The sequence below is a fragment of the Tinamus guttatus genome, unplaced genomic scaffold (genome assembly GCF_059628265.1).
Source record: "Tinamus guttatus ecotype Peru unplaced genomic scaffold, ASM5962826v1 Tinamus_guttatus_pri_ptg000027l, whole genome shotgun sequence".
Lineage (NCBI taxonomy): Eukaryota > Metazoa > Chordata > Aves > Tinamiformes > Tinamidae > Tinamus > Tinamus guttatus.
In genome coordinates, this window is record NW_028288561.1 from 686823 (window position 1) to 703759 (window position 16937).

General features: G+C 43.2%; 1 protein-coding gene across 1 annotated transcript; it reads right to left on the reverse strand.

Moving 5' to 3' along the window:
- Nucleotides 1–9124: 9124 nt before the first annotated feature.
- PCK1 (phosphoenolpyruvate carboxykinase 1) lies at nucleotides 9125–16533 on the reverse strand. Its single transcript, XM_010227719.2, has 10 exons — nucleotides 16513–16533; nucleotides 16098–16341; nucleotides 14547–14728; nucleotides 13762–13965; nucleotides 13251–13438; nucleotides 12176–12338; nucleotides 11832–12056; nucleotides 11608–11739; nucleotides 10789–10884; nucleotides 9125–10217 (listed from the first exon to the last, which is right to left on the reverse strand). The coding sequence occupies exons 2-10, from the start codon at nucleotides 16319–16321 to the stop codon at nucleotides 9763–9765; spliced, it is 1869 nt and encodes a 622-aa protein (XP_010226021.2). The 5' UTR covers nucleotides 16322–16341; nucleotides 16513–16533; the 3' UTR covers nucleotides 9125–9762.
- Between the last annotated feature and the right edge of the window lie 404 nt (nucleotides 16534–16937).

Genomic DNA, 16937 nt, shown 5'->3' on the forward strand with positions numbered 1-16937 from the left:
TCCTCTCCTTCCACAGGTGGTGAGTGGCCAGGGACATCCACCTGCACCTGAGCGGGACCCCATGGAACCTTCTCCAGCGCTTGTCTGTGTGTGCAGCAACAGGGAACAGCCTGGCCTCAATAATGCAGAGCAGAGGCTGGTCTGGTGCAGGTTGCTTTGCTGCCTTTGTAAAGTTAATCAGTCTACATGTTGCCCTTGGGTCAGGAAAGCCACATTTGTCTTAAATAATTAATGATGATTAATTAAACATGGGTAATTGTGAAGAATTAAAAGGAAGAAAGAATCTTGTTTCTTCTATTTCTTGCCCTGGTAAACAAATAGCGGTAACATCTTACACAGCTTGGGCAGAGGGAGATGAATTTACGTTTATATTTTGTGCTGGCAGCTCTATCCCCAAGGTTTGACCTAATTACTGCGTCTTGTCTCGGTTTCTGTCTAGGAGATATTGTTGCTGTCATAGTGGCAAATGCAGCTAACTGAAGCATCCTGTGGTTCCTTTAAAATATTAGTGTGGTGAGTCTGTTTTGCTTTGCAAGCACAAATGAGAATGTTTGTATTTCTGATTTTTTTGTGACTGTCTTACCAAATACCCAATATAAAAACAAATATTCATCTAGAACTCCTGGAGGATATTTTCTGAACAAGAAATATTTTGAGAGTCATTTCTAATGTGTTTGATAATTGAAATGCTGATAGAAACTATTGAGAATTTCTGACAAAGTTAGGGAAGCAGTCAGGCAGATTAGAAGGCAACATAAATGATTTTCAGTAACAGGTAATTGAAATGCCTCTTATGTAGGAGACCTTTAGAGGCTCAGAAATCTGAGTTTTCCACTGCCTGATCTTGGAGCTACTTAGCAGCAACTTCCATCAGTTTGCTTGAACCATTTTGGGGATCTTTGCCATATAAATAAGTGGGTTTTACTTAGTGTTCAACAGAGAAACTAGCAAAGAGGAATGCAGTATCTCCTAGTGTCATGTTTTTAGACAGGCACTTTGGAAGTGGGGGGATTTAGAGACAATGTAGGATGTTCCTGAAAGGAGCTGCTTTCCTTTGCTCCCACGGAGTTACAAAACTTCTTTCCCAACCCTGAGAATCATCAGCACAAAAGGACCATAAAGATTTTTAAAAGACTTTCCCTGGCTTTGTCGGGCAGTTTCTTGCAGAGAACTGGTAGATGCCTGCTAGGTGCTTCAAGATGTAAATGGTGCCCTGGCCTCCTCCCAGAGAAGATGAGAGATTAGGCAAAGCGGATGCGCTAAGTCCTCTTAGCTGACTTCAGAATTATTTTAATGTGAAATCTTTCTGGTCCTGACTTCCAAAAAGAACCTCAGTGAGTTCCTGAACCACAGTGGGCTTTGCAGAGTAATGCCTTGCTGCAGAATCTTCTAAGGTGGGCGCTTTCTCCAAAACAGGATGCTCTTAAACCGAAGAGGTGATGACAAAGTTTACTGCTGAAAAGGGTATGTGCAGAGAGAGATGCAGCAGCAAGGTGTGAATTACTGGTGTGCTGTCTTGTGCTGCCTTTCACTCGGGCCTTGCCTTTCTTGGTCTGTTGTGATAACTTGGCTTATTTTTAGTCCTCTGGCAGCGTGTTTCTATATGGGCATGTGTATTGATAGTACATGATTAAAGACTAACTGCATGGCAATAACTGGCTGATAGCTTTGCTTCTGATAGGGAAATAGGAGAGCTTTGGCTGTGGTTCCTAGAGATCAGCATGTTAATGAAGCAGTCAATGAACTTTGAGGTGGATGTTGTAATGTTCTGTGAGCTGTGGGGCTTATCTGGATTGCTCTCCAGAGGAACCGTGTCCCGTCTGCGGCACAGGGAAGCTCGCAGAGCAGTCCATAAATCCACAGTAATGCACGGACTGGATTTTGCTGTAGTTTGATCTTCCCCAAGTGCAGAACGTTGCCAGCTGGTTGATCTGGCTGAGGTGCCTGCGGTACCGATACAGCCTCTATGTGCCATGGTCCTTCCTCCCAAGACAAAAGCAGTTCTTCAGTCTAAATCCTGCCTACCTGGTGGCAAAGCACAGTGGCCTAATAAGACCAAGCCCTGGAAATATTTATGCTGTGAGGATGTCTGTGCTTGTTGTATGGCTTGTTGCGAGTTCCTGTGCAAGATGAGTGTGTTCTGGTGTTTCAGAAGAGGCATTAAATACTTTAATGTCTCAGAAGAGATCTATTAGATCTCAAATTTAGATGAGTGCCAAGGCATATCTGGATCTGCCAACACCATTTACATTTCAAAAACAAGTACAGCAGATGAGAGGGTGTTAATGCTGCCTGATTCGAGAGCTCCCAGTTGGAGGAAGGCAGCTGTTCTCTCCCTACGAGCCTCCAAAGAGGCTTTATTGGAGCAGGACTCGTGCACTCAGGTTCTCTTCTCCACCTCATGAAAGAGCCTATGTTCCAGCAGAGCTGGGAAGGTGAGGCCCCTGCTTTAACACTGCAATGTCTCTGGTTCTGCACATGAGCAGCTACAAAACCCCTGCTAACAAACTGCTCCAAACAAAGCAGCTCCATTCCTTCTCCTCGCAGCTCCTGCATTTTAGCACTTACGCGGGTGCCTGGAAGCACGGCCAGCAGTTTGCAGCAGGCGGCAGCTGCCTGGAGCCCGGCTGCTTGCAAAGAGTTAACCAGCACGGCTGGCTGTGCCACAGCCTCCAGCTGCCTGTGCCCTCCCCTCCAGCCTTGCTCTATTGTTTCATCAAAGCACCAGGCATGGATTTAATTTTCCATGACTGACTTATGAAATATGATCCTTGCTGTAATAAAGAAATGATTTGGCTGGTAATGGATATATAAGAAATCAATTTCCTTTTTTTTAAAAAAAATAAAATGTAGGATTAACAATGAAGCAAACAAGTAGTGTGAGGGGGAGAAGAGTAGTGGGAGAAGGACCCAATGGACCAGAGACAGGGCTGACTGTGCTGGGACGTGTTGCAGGTCACGATGCCTTTGTTAATAGCTGCACTGAGTCTGTTGCAGCTGTAGTGTTTCTTCCAATGGATATTCGTTTTTGTCCTTTAAAATGATGAGTTTGGGTAGACTTCTAAAGACTCATGACTCCTCCTGCCTGGCAGTGACACTGCACATGCAATATGATTTTTCACTCAAATTCATTGTTTGGGAAACCAGCACCCTCCCAAGCGCCCCTGGAGCAGATGCCCTCCCTGGCTCCCCTGCTCTGTCTTCAGCAGGGTCAGTGTTCAGCAAAGCTGGTTGCTGCACTGGGAGGGTGGAAGCCGCTCTCTAGTGCCTGCCCTAGCGGGAAAGGCCTCCAGCTTGTGCTTTCCAAGGCTCTTGGCGCGCAGGAGCCGGCCCCGTGTTTGGAGACGTCGGTGCCGCATGCAGGGAGAACCCGGGCTGCTGCGGAGACGCTGCTTCCCCTCCGCGGTGCTGCTCCCTGGAGCCGTAGGTGCCTCCGAAGATACATTGCCTTGAGACCCTTGATCCGGTGTCCCCTGCCCAGCCACCCTGCGCGTTGCCAGCTAGTCCTGGTGTCCTTGGCAGATGTGCTGTTAGTGTTCCCTGCGCGTGCTCCTCCGTGCGGGGATCACGCTGATCCCTGTCCCCGGGGCTCTCCGCCTTGGGGCACACTGCGGCTGTGCTCACAGCCTAGGAGAGCCCGGCCGTGGTGACAAGTGTGCCCGAGCCCGTCCCCACGGCCAGTACTGAGCTGCAATCTGGGCTCGCTAGAGCTGCTCTCCTGGTGCCAGCGCCTCCCTCCTGGCAGAGCTCCACGCTTGTGCTAAGTGGTTTGGAGCTGCCCCAGGGTCTGTCACGGGCTGGAAGCAGAGCCGTGTTTGGCTGGTCTGCCTCTCCCTCCTGGGTGCTGGGCCGTTTTTAGCTTATCTCCCTTCTGCATGGGTTTGCGAGTTCCTGCTGAAGTCCCTAACAGGATTTGCATGGTGGCTTCTTTTCCTCCAAGCAATCATAATCTGGCCAGAAATAAATGCCTGCAAAATTCTTTTTTTAAAACCTCTCCTTCAAGCAGATTTCAGCAGTCTTCTTGAGAGACAAGACAAAAACTGATGGGACTTGCAGAAGTTGTTGTTGGGATTGCTCTAGGATTGGGCTGAAGTCCAGGCAATTTATGGGATCTTGTCCATGTAGCTTTGTTATTGCTGGGGCAGGTACCAGATGTATCATCGCTGCTCATGTGCTGCAAGGGTGACAGGGTGCCCCAGCACAACGGATAACTGCAAAGAAACAGAGCCAGACTCCTGTCCTCCCTCTGCAAGGACCAAGAAAAGCCCCCAAATCTGGTGCCTACTCCTGCTTATTAGTGTCAGAGGGAAGTTGCTTTTATGCTCTAAGAGCATCCTGTCAAGCAACAGTCCGTAAACACCCTCCCTCTCCCTTCTCCAGCTGCTGCCCTAGTTAAATTTACAGCATCTTTTTCTTTTTTTTTTTCTTCCATTGGCTACCTCCGGAGCTTTAGGAAAATACTGGTGGTATCCCAGATGGAAAGGGCTGAACGGAGATTAAATGTATGAAACTTCAACTAAGAACCTGCAGGTCCCTCGTGTTCCTACTGCTGCCCATGGGATCTCTGCCTTGAAACTCTGGTGGAGCTGGAATTAGCCTCTTTATAAACGTAATATTTAGCCTTTAAGGTCATCTAGTGATTAAGATGGAAAGAAATCTCAGGCACTGTCAGTTTAGGCTTGTTGTACGGAACACCATGGGCAGCGCCTCCTCCTTGGACGGGTGCAGGTGGAGGGTGGTGGTTCCGAGCGGGTGGAACGAGGTTTTGTTGTGCTCTCTGTGTCCGTGGCTCGCACAGCACCGCTCCGAAGCGCCTGTGCCACCTACATTGTGGCCATATTATGAGGGAGGAAGTGCAGGCTGGTTAACTAACATAAATCCCTAGAAATACACAAAGCTGGGTAAGGTCTGGAAGCCTTTTTCTGTGGGGGAAGCGCTTTGTTTCTTCTGGAGAACAGCTGTTTTCCAGAGCGTGTTCCTGGGAATGACTGTTTCTTGGGCATCTTAACCTGGGAAATGGTGCTGTGGTGCTTTAAAGAGTGGGGGGAAAATCAGTAGCTTGGTAGGAAAGCGTCAGCTTAACACAAAGTTTATGTTGCTGAATAGAAGACCTTGAGGCTACACAGAAACAGCCCAGAAACTTTGATATGTTCCTTTGGGGGAATTAAAACAGAGGTGTGTGGGGTTTTTTTTGTTTGTTTTTGTTTTTGTTTTTTGTTTTTTTTTTCCTCCCTCCTCCCTCCCTCTGCCTTCCCCACCAATGGGCAGTATCTGACATCTTAAAGAAAATGCAAAGAACATTTTGGGGATATGTGTTGTGAAGAAAGTTCTGCTGACAGCTTCTCAATGCGAGCAAAAGCTGAATTCAATCTCAAAACTTCCTCTGGTCGTGTTTATGCTGCTGTAAAGCCAGAAACTCCCATGGAGCCAACGTGAGCCGTAGGAAAACAAATGCAGGGGTGACCAGTGTCTCTGACAGCAATGACGGCAGCATAACTGCCCTCCAGCTGTGCAGGAGCATTTGAAGGGGCTTCTGCATGGTGCATGCCCCCCCCCTTTTTTTTAAATAAGACAAGGATATTGATGTTTGAGATGATTAGATGCAACCTGATTTTTTTCATATTGTGTGGATTTCTCTTATCTGCTTGCTGAATCCTTCTCTGTTAAAGTTTTGCAGCCAATAGTTGTATCTGTGACTGCAGAGTGTAACATGAGGCAGACAACAGCAATTTTCTTATACTTATTCGTATCTAGCTATTTTGCATGCAGGTTTATGGACGTGGCAGAACCTGCTCTGGAATCTTGTTGCCTGAGCTTTGCCAGTGCTGATTGAACAAACGTGCCCTTTTTTGTAGCTGCTGAGGATAAACCAGTGCCAGGAACGTCCTCCGTGATCAGCTGTGGTGACTGCTCATTTGGATGGCTCTGCTTTGCCGTTCATGAGCAGCACGTCAGTAGCTGCTCCAGCCAGGTACGTCTGCAGTTATGATAACTGTCTTTCAGCTAGGGAACTAATTGACCATCCTGCAGCCAGTATGGAATAAATCATGTTACTATGGTAGCCAAGGTTTGTGGAAAATAGCATTTCTCAGATAAATGCCATTTCTCCAAATTGTACTTCCTTCCCTGAAAATAGTCCTACCACCAGAGTTGCAGGAGACCTGGAGTGGATACTGCTCGTTTCCAAGAAGAGCTTTGCAGCAGGCTGGCTTATGCTTCTGAGCTTTGCTTTAACTCAACCATGAGGTGTGTGGATATTTTATATATCCAGGCTGAGTTTACTGAGCCTGACTCCCGAAAAAGGGTTTTGAGTGAACAAGACACAACAGCAGTTGAAAACTTGACCTTGAAACGTGAGGATTGAGTTCAACATGCTCTATCAGACCTAGACTTCTCAACGTTTGAAGGCTGGACCAAGGCCTGGATCTGAGCTCTGTGGCTTTATCAGTGCTCACTGGCCACCAAGGCTATGACTCTTGCCTGAGTAGTTGGGTTGTTTAGGGGAAGGGCTCCAACCACCAGAGCCCTCCCTGCATGGAGTGTGCCCACAGGTGGGGGGTGTGTTGGGGTGGTCTCCCCAGCTATATGTTGTGCCAGGTTTGTTTGCCATATCAGCAGCACATACTTACTCCTCTATTAGCTCTTCCCTTTATGTCAAAAATGTTTTAAAAGCAGGAACTCTAGTTATGCTAGCATGTTGTTAGCAAAAAGTTATTTTTTTTGCCCCAAAAGCAAGAGTTGGACTCTTTGCTGTTTTAAGGATGGGGCTAACCAAGTGCTTGGTTAGCACTTGGAAATGGCTTAGTCTCCTTGGGTCAAGGCTGGGAGGATGCTCTGTGGTTTTGTGTCAGTGACTTGCAGGATAAATGAGGTACTGGAGGCCGTACCAGATAGCATTTGCAGCTGGATTCCAGTTTTTGGCCTTGTCCCTCTTTTTGCAGCCACCAGTACATCCACAAATGCTTTAGCAAAATACTTTGTTCCTGGCTTCCCAGAATACCAAGTGTGTTTCATAACACAGCTGCTGCAAATGTTATGGCTCTGGACACTTTGTTAGTCTTTCCTGTGCTTCCTTTTCTCTGAATCCCATTTAATGGGCCAAGTTTTTTATTTCTTTCCTAATTTGTTGAAATTTATTACATTTGTTGCCTTCTCTTCCTTTTGAAAATCAGGGGGAATTTCCAGATTTCAATTTAAAAGCATTTTGTTCTAATTCATTTTGTTTTTATGGAGCATGGTATTTGTTGGAGGCAGAGGAGTTGAGATCATAATCTGGCACAGTTGACTAAGTTTCTAAATTTTAAACCACCGCCTTCTCTCTTTTTAAACATTTTCTCTGCCAATACTAAACATTTTGATCATTCAAAATGTAAATTGTATTCCCTGTAGATGCTTATGGGCTAAAGATATATTTACATACAAAAGAGCTGTTAAATGATTCATGTAAAAAGTTATTTTCTTGTTCTTATCCTCAACAGAACAGATTTCTCCCCCTTTTCTGCGGTCTCTGCAATGATTTGTCTGCCCATCAATCTGTAAGCAGTGTTTGAAAAGGTGTGGATGGTTAAAATGTGTGGAGAGAGAACTGCAAATGGTTTAAATACCTTTGCCAGAATTGCTTGCAATACCCTCTTTTCATGAGTGGCAATAATGTTTATCAGGAGAAAAATCGATAGAGAACCTCTGAGGTGAGAACTGGTCAAGGGAAGAAAGTTCACTAACTTTTAACGATGAGGCCACCATTGGCAAAAGTGAGGGTTTTGTCTGAATAAGAAATTCATTTGGAGGGACTGAGGCCTGATATTTTCAGGCACTAGTGTCCTGCACCAGCAATAGCGTTAGTGGGTGCTCCAAGATCGTGGGCATGTTGGCTCAGGGTGATGGTATCTGCTGCCTCACTGATCAGCGTTATCAGTTATCCTGTGCCTGCTGGCTTTGGAGCACAAATCCACCTGGGATGACGGAGGAGACCTTCTGTTTGCAGTATTCCAGGTGTGTGGACTGAGTCTGACACGGAGAAGCCACAGGAGCGACACTGCGGGTGCTCAGAGGGCTCTGGAGAGCCCCAAGCTCTTGCATGTCATCTGGGCAACACTTCACTTAAAGGTGTGTGGAACACTTCTGGTTCCATCCTGGTTCACTTCCTCCTATGCTATTTGCAGTCTTTCACCTGGACTTTTATTGGCAGTAAGTCACTGATGGGTGTGCAGGTTGAAGAGGACCATATAGGTCTCATTTCCATCCAGAGGGGTTTCTACCAGCAAACAGGTCCACTGGTGATCATCTCTCCAGAGACCGCCCAGCTCCCCTGCTTTCATCACAGCTTTCTCTTGTCCATTTATTCAAAGATCTGTCAACTTCTGTTGTACCAGTTGCTTCAGAAATGACACTGTTTGTGTCCACTTTGAAACATGCAGCCAGGAGGTAGGTAGAGGCTTTGCAGGCGATGTGAGCTCTCCTAGCAAACTCTGAAGGGCATCTGTTGACCAGCCCTGGTACTGTTTGTTTTGTGAGGAAGCAGTGCCTATAAAAAGGCTTATTACACAATGTAAGTTTTTCTTTTTGTTAAACAAATATTTGCAATATATTTGGGGAGATCAAGCATTCAAAGCGAGAAAGCATGATACCTGCCGGAGATGTGGGAACCATGTAAAGGACACCTTTAATCAGGAGAACGTAGGATAATTTATTTTATCTATGTGAAAAGAAAACACAGGCTCTTTCAGATCCTGTTTTCATTGAGCTCTAAGGCTTTAGGCATCTCTGTCAGTTCTGCAAAAACCCACATACTGTGGAATGGAGTCAAAGGCTATGGCTTCAGGAAAGAAGTTACCTCCTCATACAGAGCTCTTCTAGGGGGCAGTTTATTTCACAAATACCTGAAGAAATGAGTAAAACTCAGTTTGGGAAAGTACATAACTAGCTGAATCACTGTTTTCAGCTGGTAATCCTTGAATCATTTCTTTGGCTTGAATAAAAGTTGCAAGGAAAATGTGACTTGAAAGATGTCTTGGTTAGGAGTAGCAGGCAATGCCAGTGGACAGCAAACTCCCCAGACTGAATTATTCTCTGTGTTGTGGTATTGACATGCATGCAGTTTTATAAACAGTGAGAACACTGGAAATGAGGTCGTATTTAATATAAACATTTATTTCAATAGTTTAAAGAACAAGCCATGCAAAACATCTGGAAATCACAGGAACATGAGGCATATATAATAACAATATCTTAAATACACATTAGTAATACAAAGTCATCTTTCACTCTGATAAAAGTTGCCTCATTTTTCTAAAAAATATTTAAGCCATGAAATATGTTTAGATAATACATATATACAATATTTTTTCTTGTAACTGATACTGCTGAAACATAAAAAATTAATCAGTCTCTAGTGGTTTGTGCAGTAGAAAGTGTTGCCCTTTGAGGAGTGGATTGTTTTAGAATTGTGTATGCAAAACTGTGTGCAAATAATTTAAGCACATTACAGCTGTATGCAGAATTGTGCATGCAGATGCTAAATCAGTTTAAGGCCATGTGCACATAGATTCACATAACATTCACTTATTCACTACAACTGCGATATAGTTATAAACTGGTGGGGCTGGAGTTTACTTCCAATATGCACCTCTAGTGTAACTAAACCAGAATTTACTTTTCAGCATACTCTCCTGCCTGTCAGTGTGCTATTCCTACCAAAGATTGGCTGAAACTTTTGGCCTGTTTTGGCCTGTGTGGATTCATAAATAAGTGTGTTCCGATCAACTACAACTGCTTTATCCTCTTCTCCAAGGCAAGCACCTCTCCTTCTATTTCATAGGGAAGGTCAGCATTAACCTGCCCCTCAAAGTATTGCTTGATTTCTTCCACCTCCTTTTCCCAGAACTCTTTGGGGACCTCAAACAGTTCAGTTAAGCTGACCCCTTCTAGACCCTTCAGGTTCAAAGTGCTGTCAGCAGGGATGTACCCTATGGCACTTGGCTTGGCAGAGGCCTTCCCTTGGATTCTGTTGAACATCCACTCCAGCACGCGGGAATTCTCTCCGAAGCCAGGCCACAGGAATTTCCCTTGGTTGTCTTTCCGGAACCAGTTGACGTGGAAGATCTTTGGTAGCTTTGCAGCTGGGCGATGTGCCATGCTGAGCCAGTGGGCTAAGTATTTGCCAAAATTATAGCCAAAGAAAGGTCTCATGGCAAAGGGATCATGCATAATTATTTTGCCTGTTCAAAACAGAATAGAAGGCAGGTAGTGAGTGAACATACTCATCCTAAAGCACAAAGATTCAGACCCTCCCAAGATTTAGTACCCAGATGCTGCATCTGAACCAATGATTATTTTAATAGGCCATACATGTATCATCCCTGAGCTACAAAAGCACAGATTGAGCTCATTTGTAATCAGAGGAAATTAAATTCTTAATTTTGGGTCAAGTAGTTTTAAATGTAGAAGGTGAAGACTTAGCTTTCATCCACCACCTTATTTATGTTGCACCAGCAGAACAGAAAGTTCGTTCAGCCAAGACAGTGCTAGGAGGCTCCACACGAAGCCTCCCTGGCACCCCAGGCCTGCCCCCTGTTCTCTGTGCTTGCCATCTAGGGGGGATTATTTGGTTAATTTGTCTTTTACTGAGAATTTGGGGTTTAATTCCAGTGTAAATATTTAGTGTGAAAATGCAGAAGATGCAAAATTATCTGTCAAAACACAAATGTTCAAGGGAGGGTAGAGGGACCAAAGCAGGTTTTCCAGAGAAGATTCCTTTAATATAGGAAGGTAGATTAGCTTTGGAGTTACCTTTGTGCTCTGCAGCTGCTGTTGCTTCAGATCTCATAGCTGCTCCTATAAATACCCCATGCTGCCAGTTAAAGGCCTCATACACCAGAGGCACACCTGTGAAGAACAAAATCCCTTCTGTAATTAGGGATCAAGAAGACTTTTTTAATAACAGTTTTTGTTACTGGAGATACTGGAGATGCTGTATGCATATTACTATAGAATTTAATTTTTCTCATCTTTTTTTTTTTTTTTACTCAGTGGCTTCCCTGCCCTCCTATTACAAAGTTTACAGGAATGCTGTCTTCTAATTAGCTAGCAAATACATGTTTAGATGTTCAGCTGGAGATATGAAACCTCAACCTTCCACAGATTTTCTGGAAACAGAATCTGTTTGTGTGGTTGTGATATTAGACTCAAACCTAACATACTCCTATTTGTTTTCCAGCTTTGGTTGACCTTTAGCAAACCAAATAATTTTATTTCCTTGTTTGTAAATTGTTTATAATCAGTTTGTTTCTCTATTTTCTGTCCAAGCTAGTTAGACTGTGAGGATTAGGAGGGTTGTATAGCAGATTGGTACATGTCCAAACACCACCTACGTTAGTGGGTCCCATTCTCTCTTCAGTTTTATATTACCTGTTTTGCAATAATGCGTCCAACAATTTGGACATTGAAATATCAGTGTGAGTATCAAAGGGTAATATGTGGAAGAAGTTAGATTATTTTCTTGTATTTTTGCCCATGAGAGCAAAACCTGTGTTTAAATGTACTTGTGCCTCAATTTTTCTACGGGATTCAAGCACTTGAGCCCTGAAACCTGGATGCTTCATCTCTTACCCGTAGGTCTGCGGCCTCCAAATATGATGGCTTCGATGGGCACCCCTTCTGGTGACTCCCATGCAGGGTCTATGATGGGGCACTGCCCGGCTGGGGTGCAGAATCGTGAGTTGGGATGAGCACAAGGTTCCCCTGTGCAGATTAAAACGTACGGATGGTGAGGGCAGAATTAACACCGATTCAGCAGAGAGGTGGGAGAGGGACTGCAGGTGGGACTGGGTTACCGTTATCTGGAGTCCAGTCCTTGTTCTTCCAGGAAGTCAGGGTCACTCCTGCTGGTAATGGCTCATCCATGCCTTCCCAGTAGACACCTCCATCGCTGGTTTCAGCTACATTGGTAAAGATGGTGTTTTTGAATATGGTTTTAATGGCGTTGGGGTTTGTTTTGATTGAAGTTCCAGGAGCAACACCAAAAAAGCCATTTTCTGGATTTATTGCCCTTAAATTGCCTAAAAGGTAAAATATAAGCAAAGGAAACTTTCAGTACTCTCTAGAACTAGGTACCATATCTTGCTGCTCTTAAAGCAACAGTCCTGGACCCTGCCATGACTCAGCCTCAGTTCCAGACCTTGTTCATCAAACTTCATCCAGGCAATGTCATCCCCCACGCACTCGATCTTCCATCCTGGCAGGCTTGGGTTCATCATGGCCAAGTTTGTCTTTCCACATGCACTAGGGAATGCTGCAGCGAAATACTTCTTTTCACCCTCTGGATTTGTAATGCCCAGGATCTATTGAAAAATAAGTGCAGCTGTTAAATGTAGTTCGTTCTTTCTGTATTTTTCTGTCTGATGATTCCAAAAAAAAAAAATGATAAAACAATTATGCAAATTGCTTCCTGCAAGAGAAGCACAGTACTGCAGTTTGAATATAATAGTTGCCAACTCATCAAAAAGTCCACTCTTCTTGCCCTTTGAAGGAGTACTTGCATTTTTTCTAAATGTCAGGTGTATAGATCCTTCAAACATTCATTTTTATTTTGCCAGTTAATGAGATCCAAGCTGCACACAGCTGTGTGTCTCAGCTTAGAAGAGAACCAGGTAATTTTCTGAATGCAAGACCGGAGCAGAGTGAAATTGCTTCCTCTACGAATACTTGTGATTTTACAAAATACATATAAACTGTTTTCCAAGATGGTTCTGTTAGGTGTTTTGGAAAATCTTTAGTAGAACATTTAAACGATAGTAGAAAGTAAAGGCAGGAAGGATACAAAGCAAAACTTCTTAAAAAAAAAAAATCCAATTAGTATTTGTTTTTGATTGTATAAACTTCTTTAGAATATGAAAAAGTTTTCAAAACTTGCATTGACCCTTTGCAGCAATTAGATTTGTAAGTGCAAAATGGTTGCCCAGTGATGATGTTTACACTCTTACAAGCATCTATCTACACGCAGTTGTTGTCGCAATGTGTTTTAAATCTTTCTTCGTACCCTTTTTTATAGGTGCTACTTAAAAATGGCTACTACTTAACCTTTGCAAGCAATTTCCTTTACCCTTATAAGGCTACCGTGTGATAAATGCCTATCTCCTGTTACGACTGTCCATGTGAGATTGCCATTTCATTGCTATCAAGATGTGATGGATTTATGTTGAGCTAATTTGGGGTTTAACAGAGGTTCAAACGCATGATTTAATAGCCCTTACCAGCATGTGCTCAGCTAACCAGCCTTCTTCCTTGGCAATTCGGCTGGCAATTCTGAGAGCAAAGCACTTTTTCCCCAGTAAGGAGTTTCCTCCGTAGCCGCTGCCAAACGAGATGATCTCTCTGCGATCGGGGAGATGAGCAATCAGCGTTAACTCGGGGTTGCACGGCCAGTTGTTGATTAGCGGTTCTGCAAAACAGAGTGTTGTACTCATGAATACAGCAATTTCCATGCTGGATCAGACTGTGGTGTTTCATCAGCATCAAGCCTCTGACAGCAGCCTGCACCAGATGCTTCCAAGGAAACCCCCTGGTAAGGACCGGGGATAATAATCTCTTTCCATGTAATTCTCATTGAGCTTTGATTCCTTTAATTGAGATTGGAACCTTGTGTTGTTACACACAACATTACGGTTTCCTAGGGGGAATTTACCATGTGCTGAGAACACACAGTCAAGTCCAAAATGTATCTCTGAGTATTTCCAGAGGTGACAGTTTTTTAATTTTACCAACCTTTTAGTGGCAGAGGGCATCCAACTGAGTGAAGGCATTTTACAAACTCCCCATTGCCCAGAGCTTTCAAAGCAGCTGTTCCCATTCGTGTCATGATCCTCATGCTGGCTACTACATATGGTGAATCCGTCAGTTCAATCCCAATCTTGGACAAAGGAGACCCAATAGGCCCCATGCTAAAGGGGATGACATACATAGTACGTCCTGTAAAACAGAGATGAGAATGTGATCTTGCAAGCAGTAAAATAAGGAACGTTTAAAATAATATTTATTCACATGGAAATGATTTCTCACTTATTTAACAGCTATTGGTCTTCTGGTCATTTCTGATAGTGTTTAGAGATCTGTAACTGTCTAATCATGCAGCAGCTTTATCTTGAGTGCGGAGAACAGCTGTTCAGACAAATTGTCTAGTCAGTAGGAAAGATGGGTGGAGGCCAAATGAGCTGGTGCCATAAAATGCTGGGTCCTGCCCTGAAGAAATGTGTGCTGGGGGTGGAGGTCTTACTTCAATTCCTACTTCGATTTCTTCTATACTGCTCAGTTGCTCTGTGACTTCTTAAAGTCACCCAACCTTTCCTACCTTGCTTTGTCTCTCTTTATGCACAGAATGAACCTTGTGCTAGGGAGACTCTGGTAAAGACCCAGAAGAAACCTAAACATGACTAATATCAGGAATACCCACTTAAACCTTCAGCTAAAATATTTTAAATTAAAGATTGCAATAATTAATAGGAGTGTTTCTGCATCTCGAGTGCAATGTCAACATTCTTTTTCTCACCCACCTTGCATGCAACCTGGGAATCTGATATTGAAGGCTTTCTCAAAATCTTCCTCTGACATCCAGCGGCCCAGCTGACTAGGGCCAGCTTTAGGGATTGGAATTGTATCTCTCTGCTCTTGTGTGATAATGACAGTTTTGCTCTCAATTCTTGCCACATCTCTTGGATCAGTGAGAGCCAACCAGCTGTAAAAATGGTAAAATTAGGCTTAAATCATTAAAAAAAACAAGTGTAACATTTTTTAACCCTTCTATAGGAAGGAACCCTTTAACAGAAAAGGATAAAATGTTTTGTAACAGTAAAACTGAATTGACAGAATCAATACACCTGAGACAACCTCAGAAATTAGTCAAATACTTTATATAAAAGAATGTACCTAAAGACACTGCAGAATGAATACCAAATAATACGGCTTTGGAAATTCTCATTACTGCTTAATACTCTGCCTCCTCCATCAGCTTTATTCCTGTTGCTTGCATGCAGGGAAAAGCCAAACTCATTTAATTCTTATTTTCATTAGTACAGACAAGAAAAATAATTTTACGTAGGGGCCACAAAATGATGCCTTTAGCAGCATGGATTCTAAGCCAGTACTTTAAATGTTGGTATATAGGTCTGTGGGACCAGAATCCAAGCTAGTGGATTGACATTGTCCTTTAAGTTAAAGACACCACAAAAGAAATATCATTAAAAGTGAAGCTAGCTTATTAGACAGGATTATATTTTCTTCCTTCAATGAATGTATTTATCGTTTATTTACAATACAGAGGATTGCTTTACCATTTGCACCTCATAGAAATAGAAATTTTCTATGAAGATAAAAATGTTCTAGTTGGGCTGTCATAACCATCATCACTACAGCTAAGCATATAATTAACAATGAATAATTTATCTGGTGAATTTTGCCCTTTTCTCTCCCAAATAGTCTGCAAACAGATTGCCAAATTCTTGCACTTCTGAGTTCTTTGCAGATTTCTTCCATGAAGTTTTCTTGGTCAGCGTGTAATTCCCAAGCAAATACTCGTTAATATTCTCCTTTCATGTTGGGTGAGTTGGGAGAGATGAAGGAATATTTGAAAAAAGTATCTGCTGAATACATTACATTCCAAACTCATTGGCACAATATGAATAATGCCTCTGCTGAAGAATATTTGAACACCCACAGAGCTATTTGAATGCCACAGAAAAGTATTTGATGAATAAATTAATTGACTGAAATAGTAGAATTCTTCAAAAGATGTATTTGCTAAAAAATGTTTAACCATTGCTAATGATTAGTTACCCACGTCTCATGATATTGTTTCAGTTATCCAACTTATGTAACTAATCAATAGAGACAATGTACAGTTGGTAGTCCCATTGATCCGGGTAGTTTAAGTTAATTTTGAGGAGAAAATTATGCTCTTCCTGATTATTAACCTATGCAAGCAACAGTTCTAAATTGCTCATGCAAAGTAAATATTAAAGGGTTTTTGAACACTTTTAAATGCAAACAGATAGAATTTGCTTATCACTATCCTGAGCTTCTGTTTGACTTCATTTTATGCCACTCACCAGTTCTCATACTTGCTCAGCTTCTTGATCATGCCTTGTTCCACCATGATGTCCAATATTTTTTGGTTTTCTTCTTCAGAACCATCGCAGATATGAATGCTCTCAGGCTGGCACAGCTTGGCATGACTTTCAATGAACTCTTTCACTTCTGGAGGTAGGCTCTGTAGGTCCCCCTGGATAACCTTGGGGGTGATGTTCACCTCGGTCTTCAACTCTGGGGGCATTACTGCAGCCTGCAATTGATCTAGATTTGAAATGCTGATTAGAAGCTATAATCAGATGTTGTCTATTAGCATATTATGTCATTATAACTTAAGTGTGCTTTCCTGCAATGCTCTGTTTAAAATCAGTACAAAGAATTCAGATCATTGGTAATTTAAAGCTGGAAAAAGTACATAGGCCCCATTTTACTTACCTTCTTTAGAAGATCTCGGAGAGAATTTTGCTGTCCCTTTCAGTTGATCCGATGTCCGGTGCCTAGGAATGGTCTTGTGATCATTGGTTTCCAAGGAGGCATTCTCCTTTCTTAAATAGTCTTTGTGGAAGTGCCCAGCCCACCAAGTGAGGTGAGAGGGGCCTGTCCTTGACGTCACCACTGAAGGTGCCTTGGGACACTGCCACAGACACACTGTCGTCGTGCAGAGTTGTCAACAACGCAGCCCAGACGAGGTAATCATTGAACAGGTCTGATTAATGAGTGCTGGAAGCGGTGATTCCTAGCCTCTGCGTTTGCTGTTTGAAGCAGTCAGAAAATGTACCCGTTTGTCCAAACTTTGGTCTCGCTTGACTTTGAAACCCAAAGCGTCATAACTTCTTGGTGTGTGGGAAAGGTTGAGTACA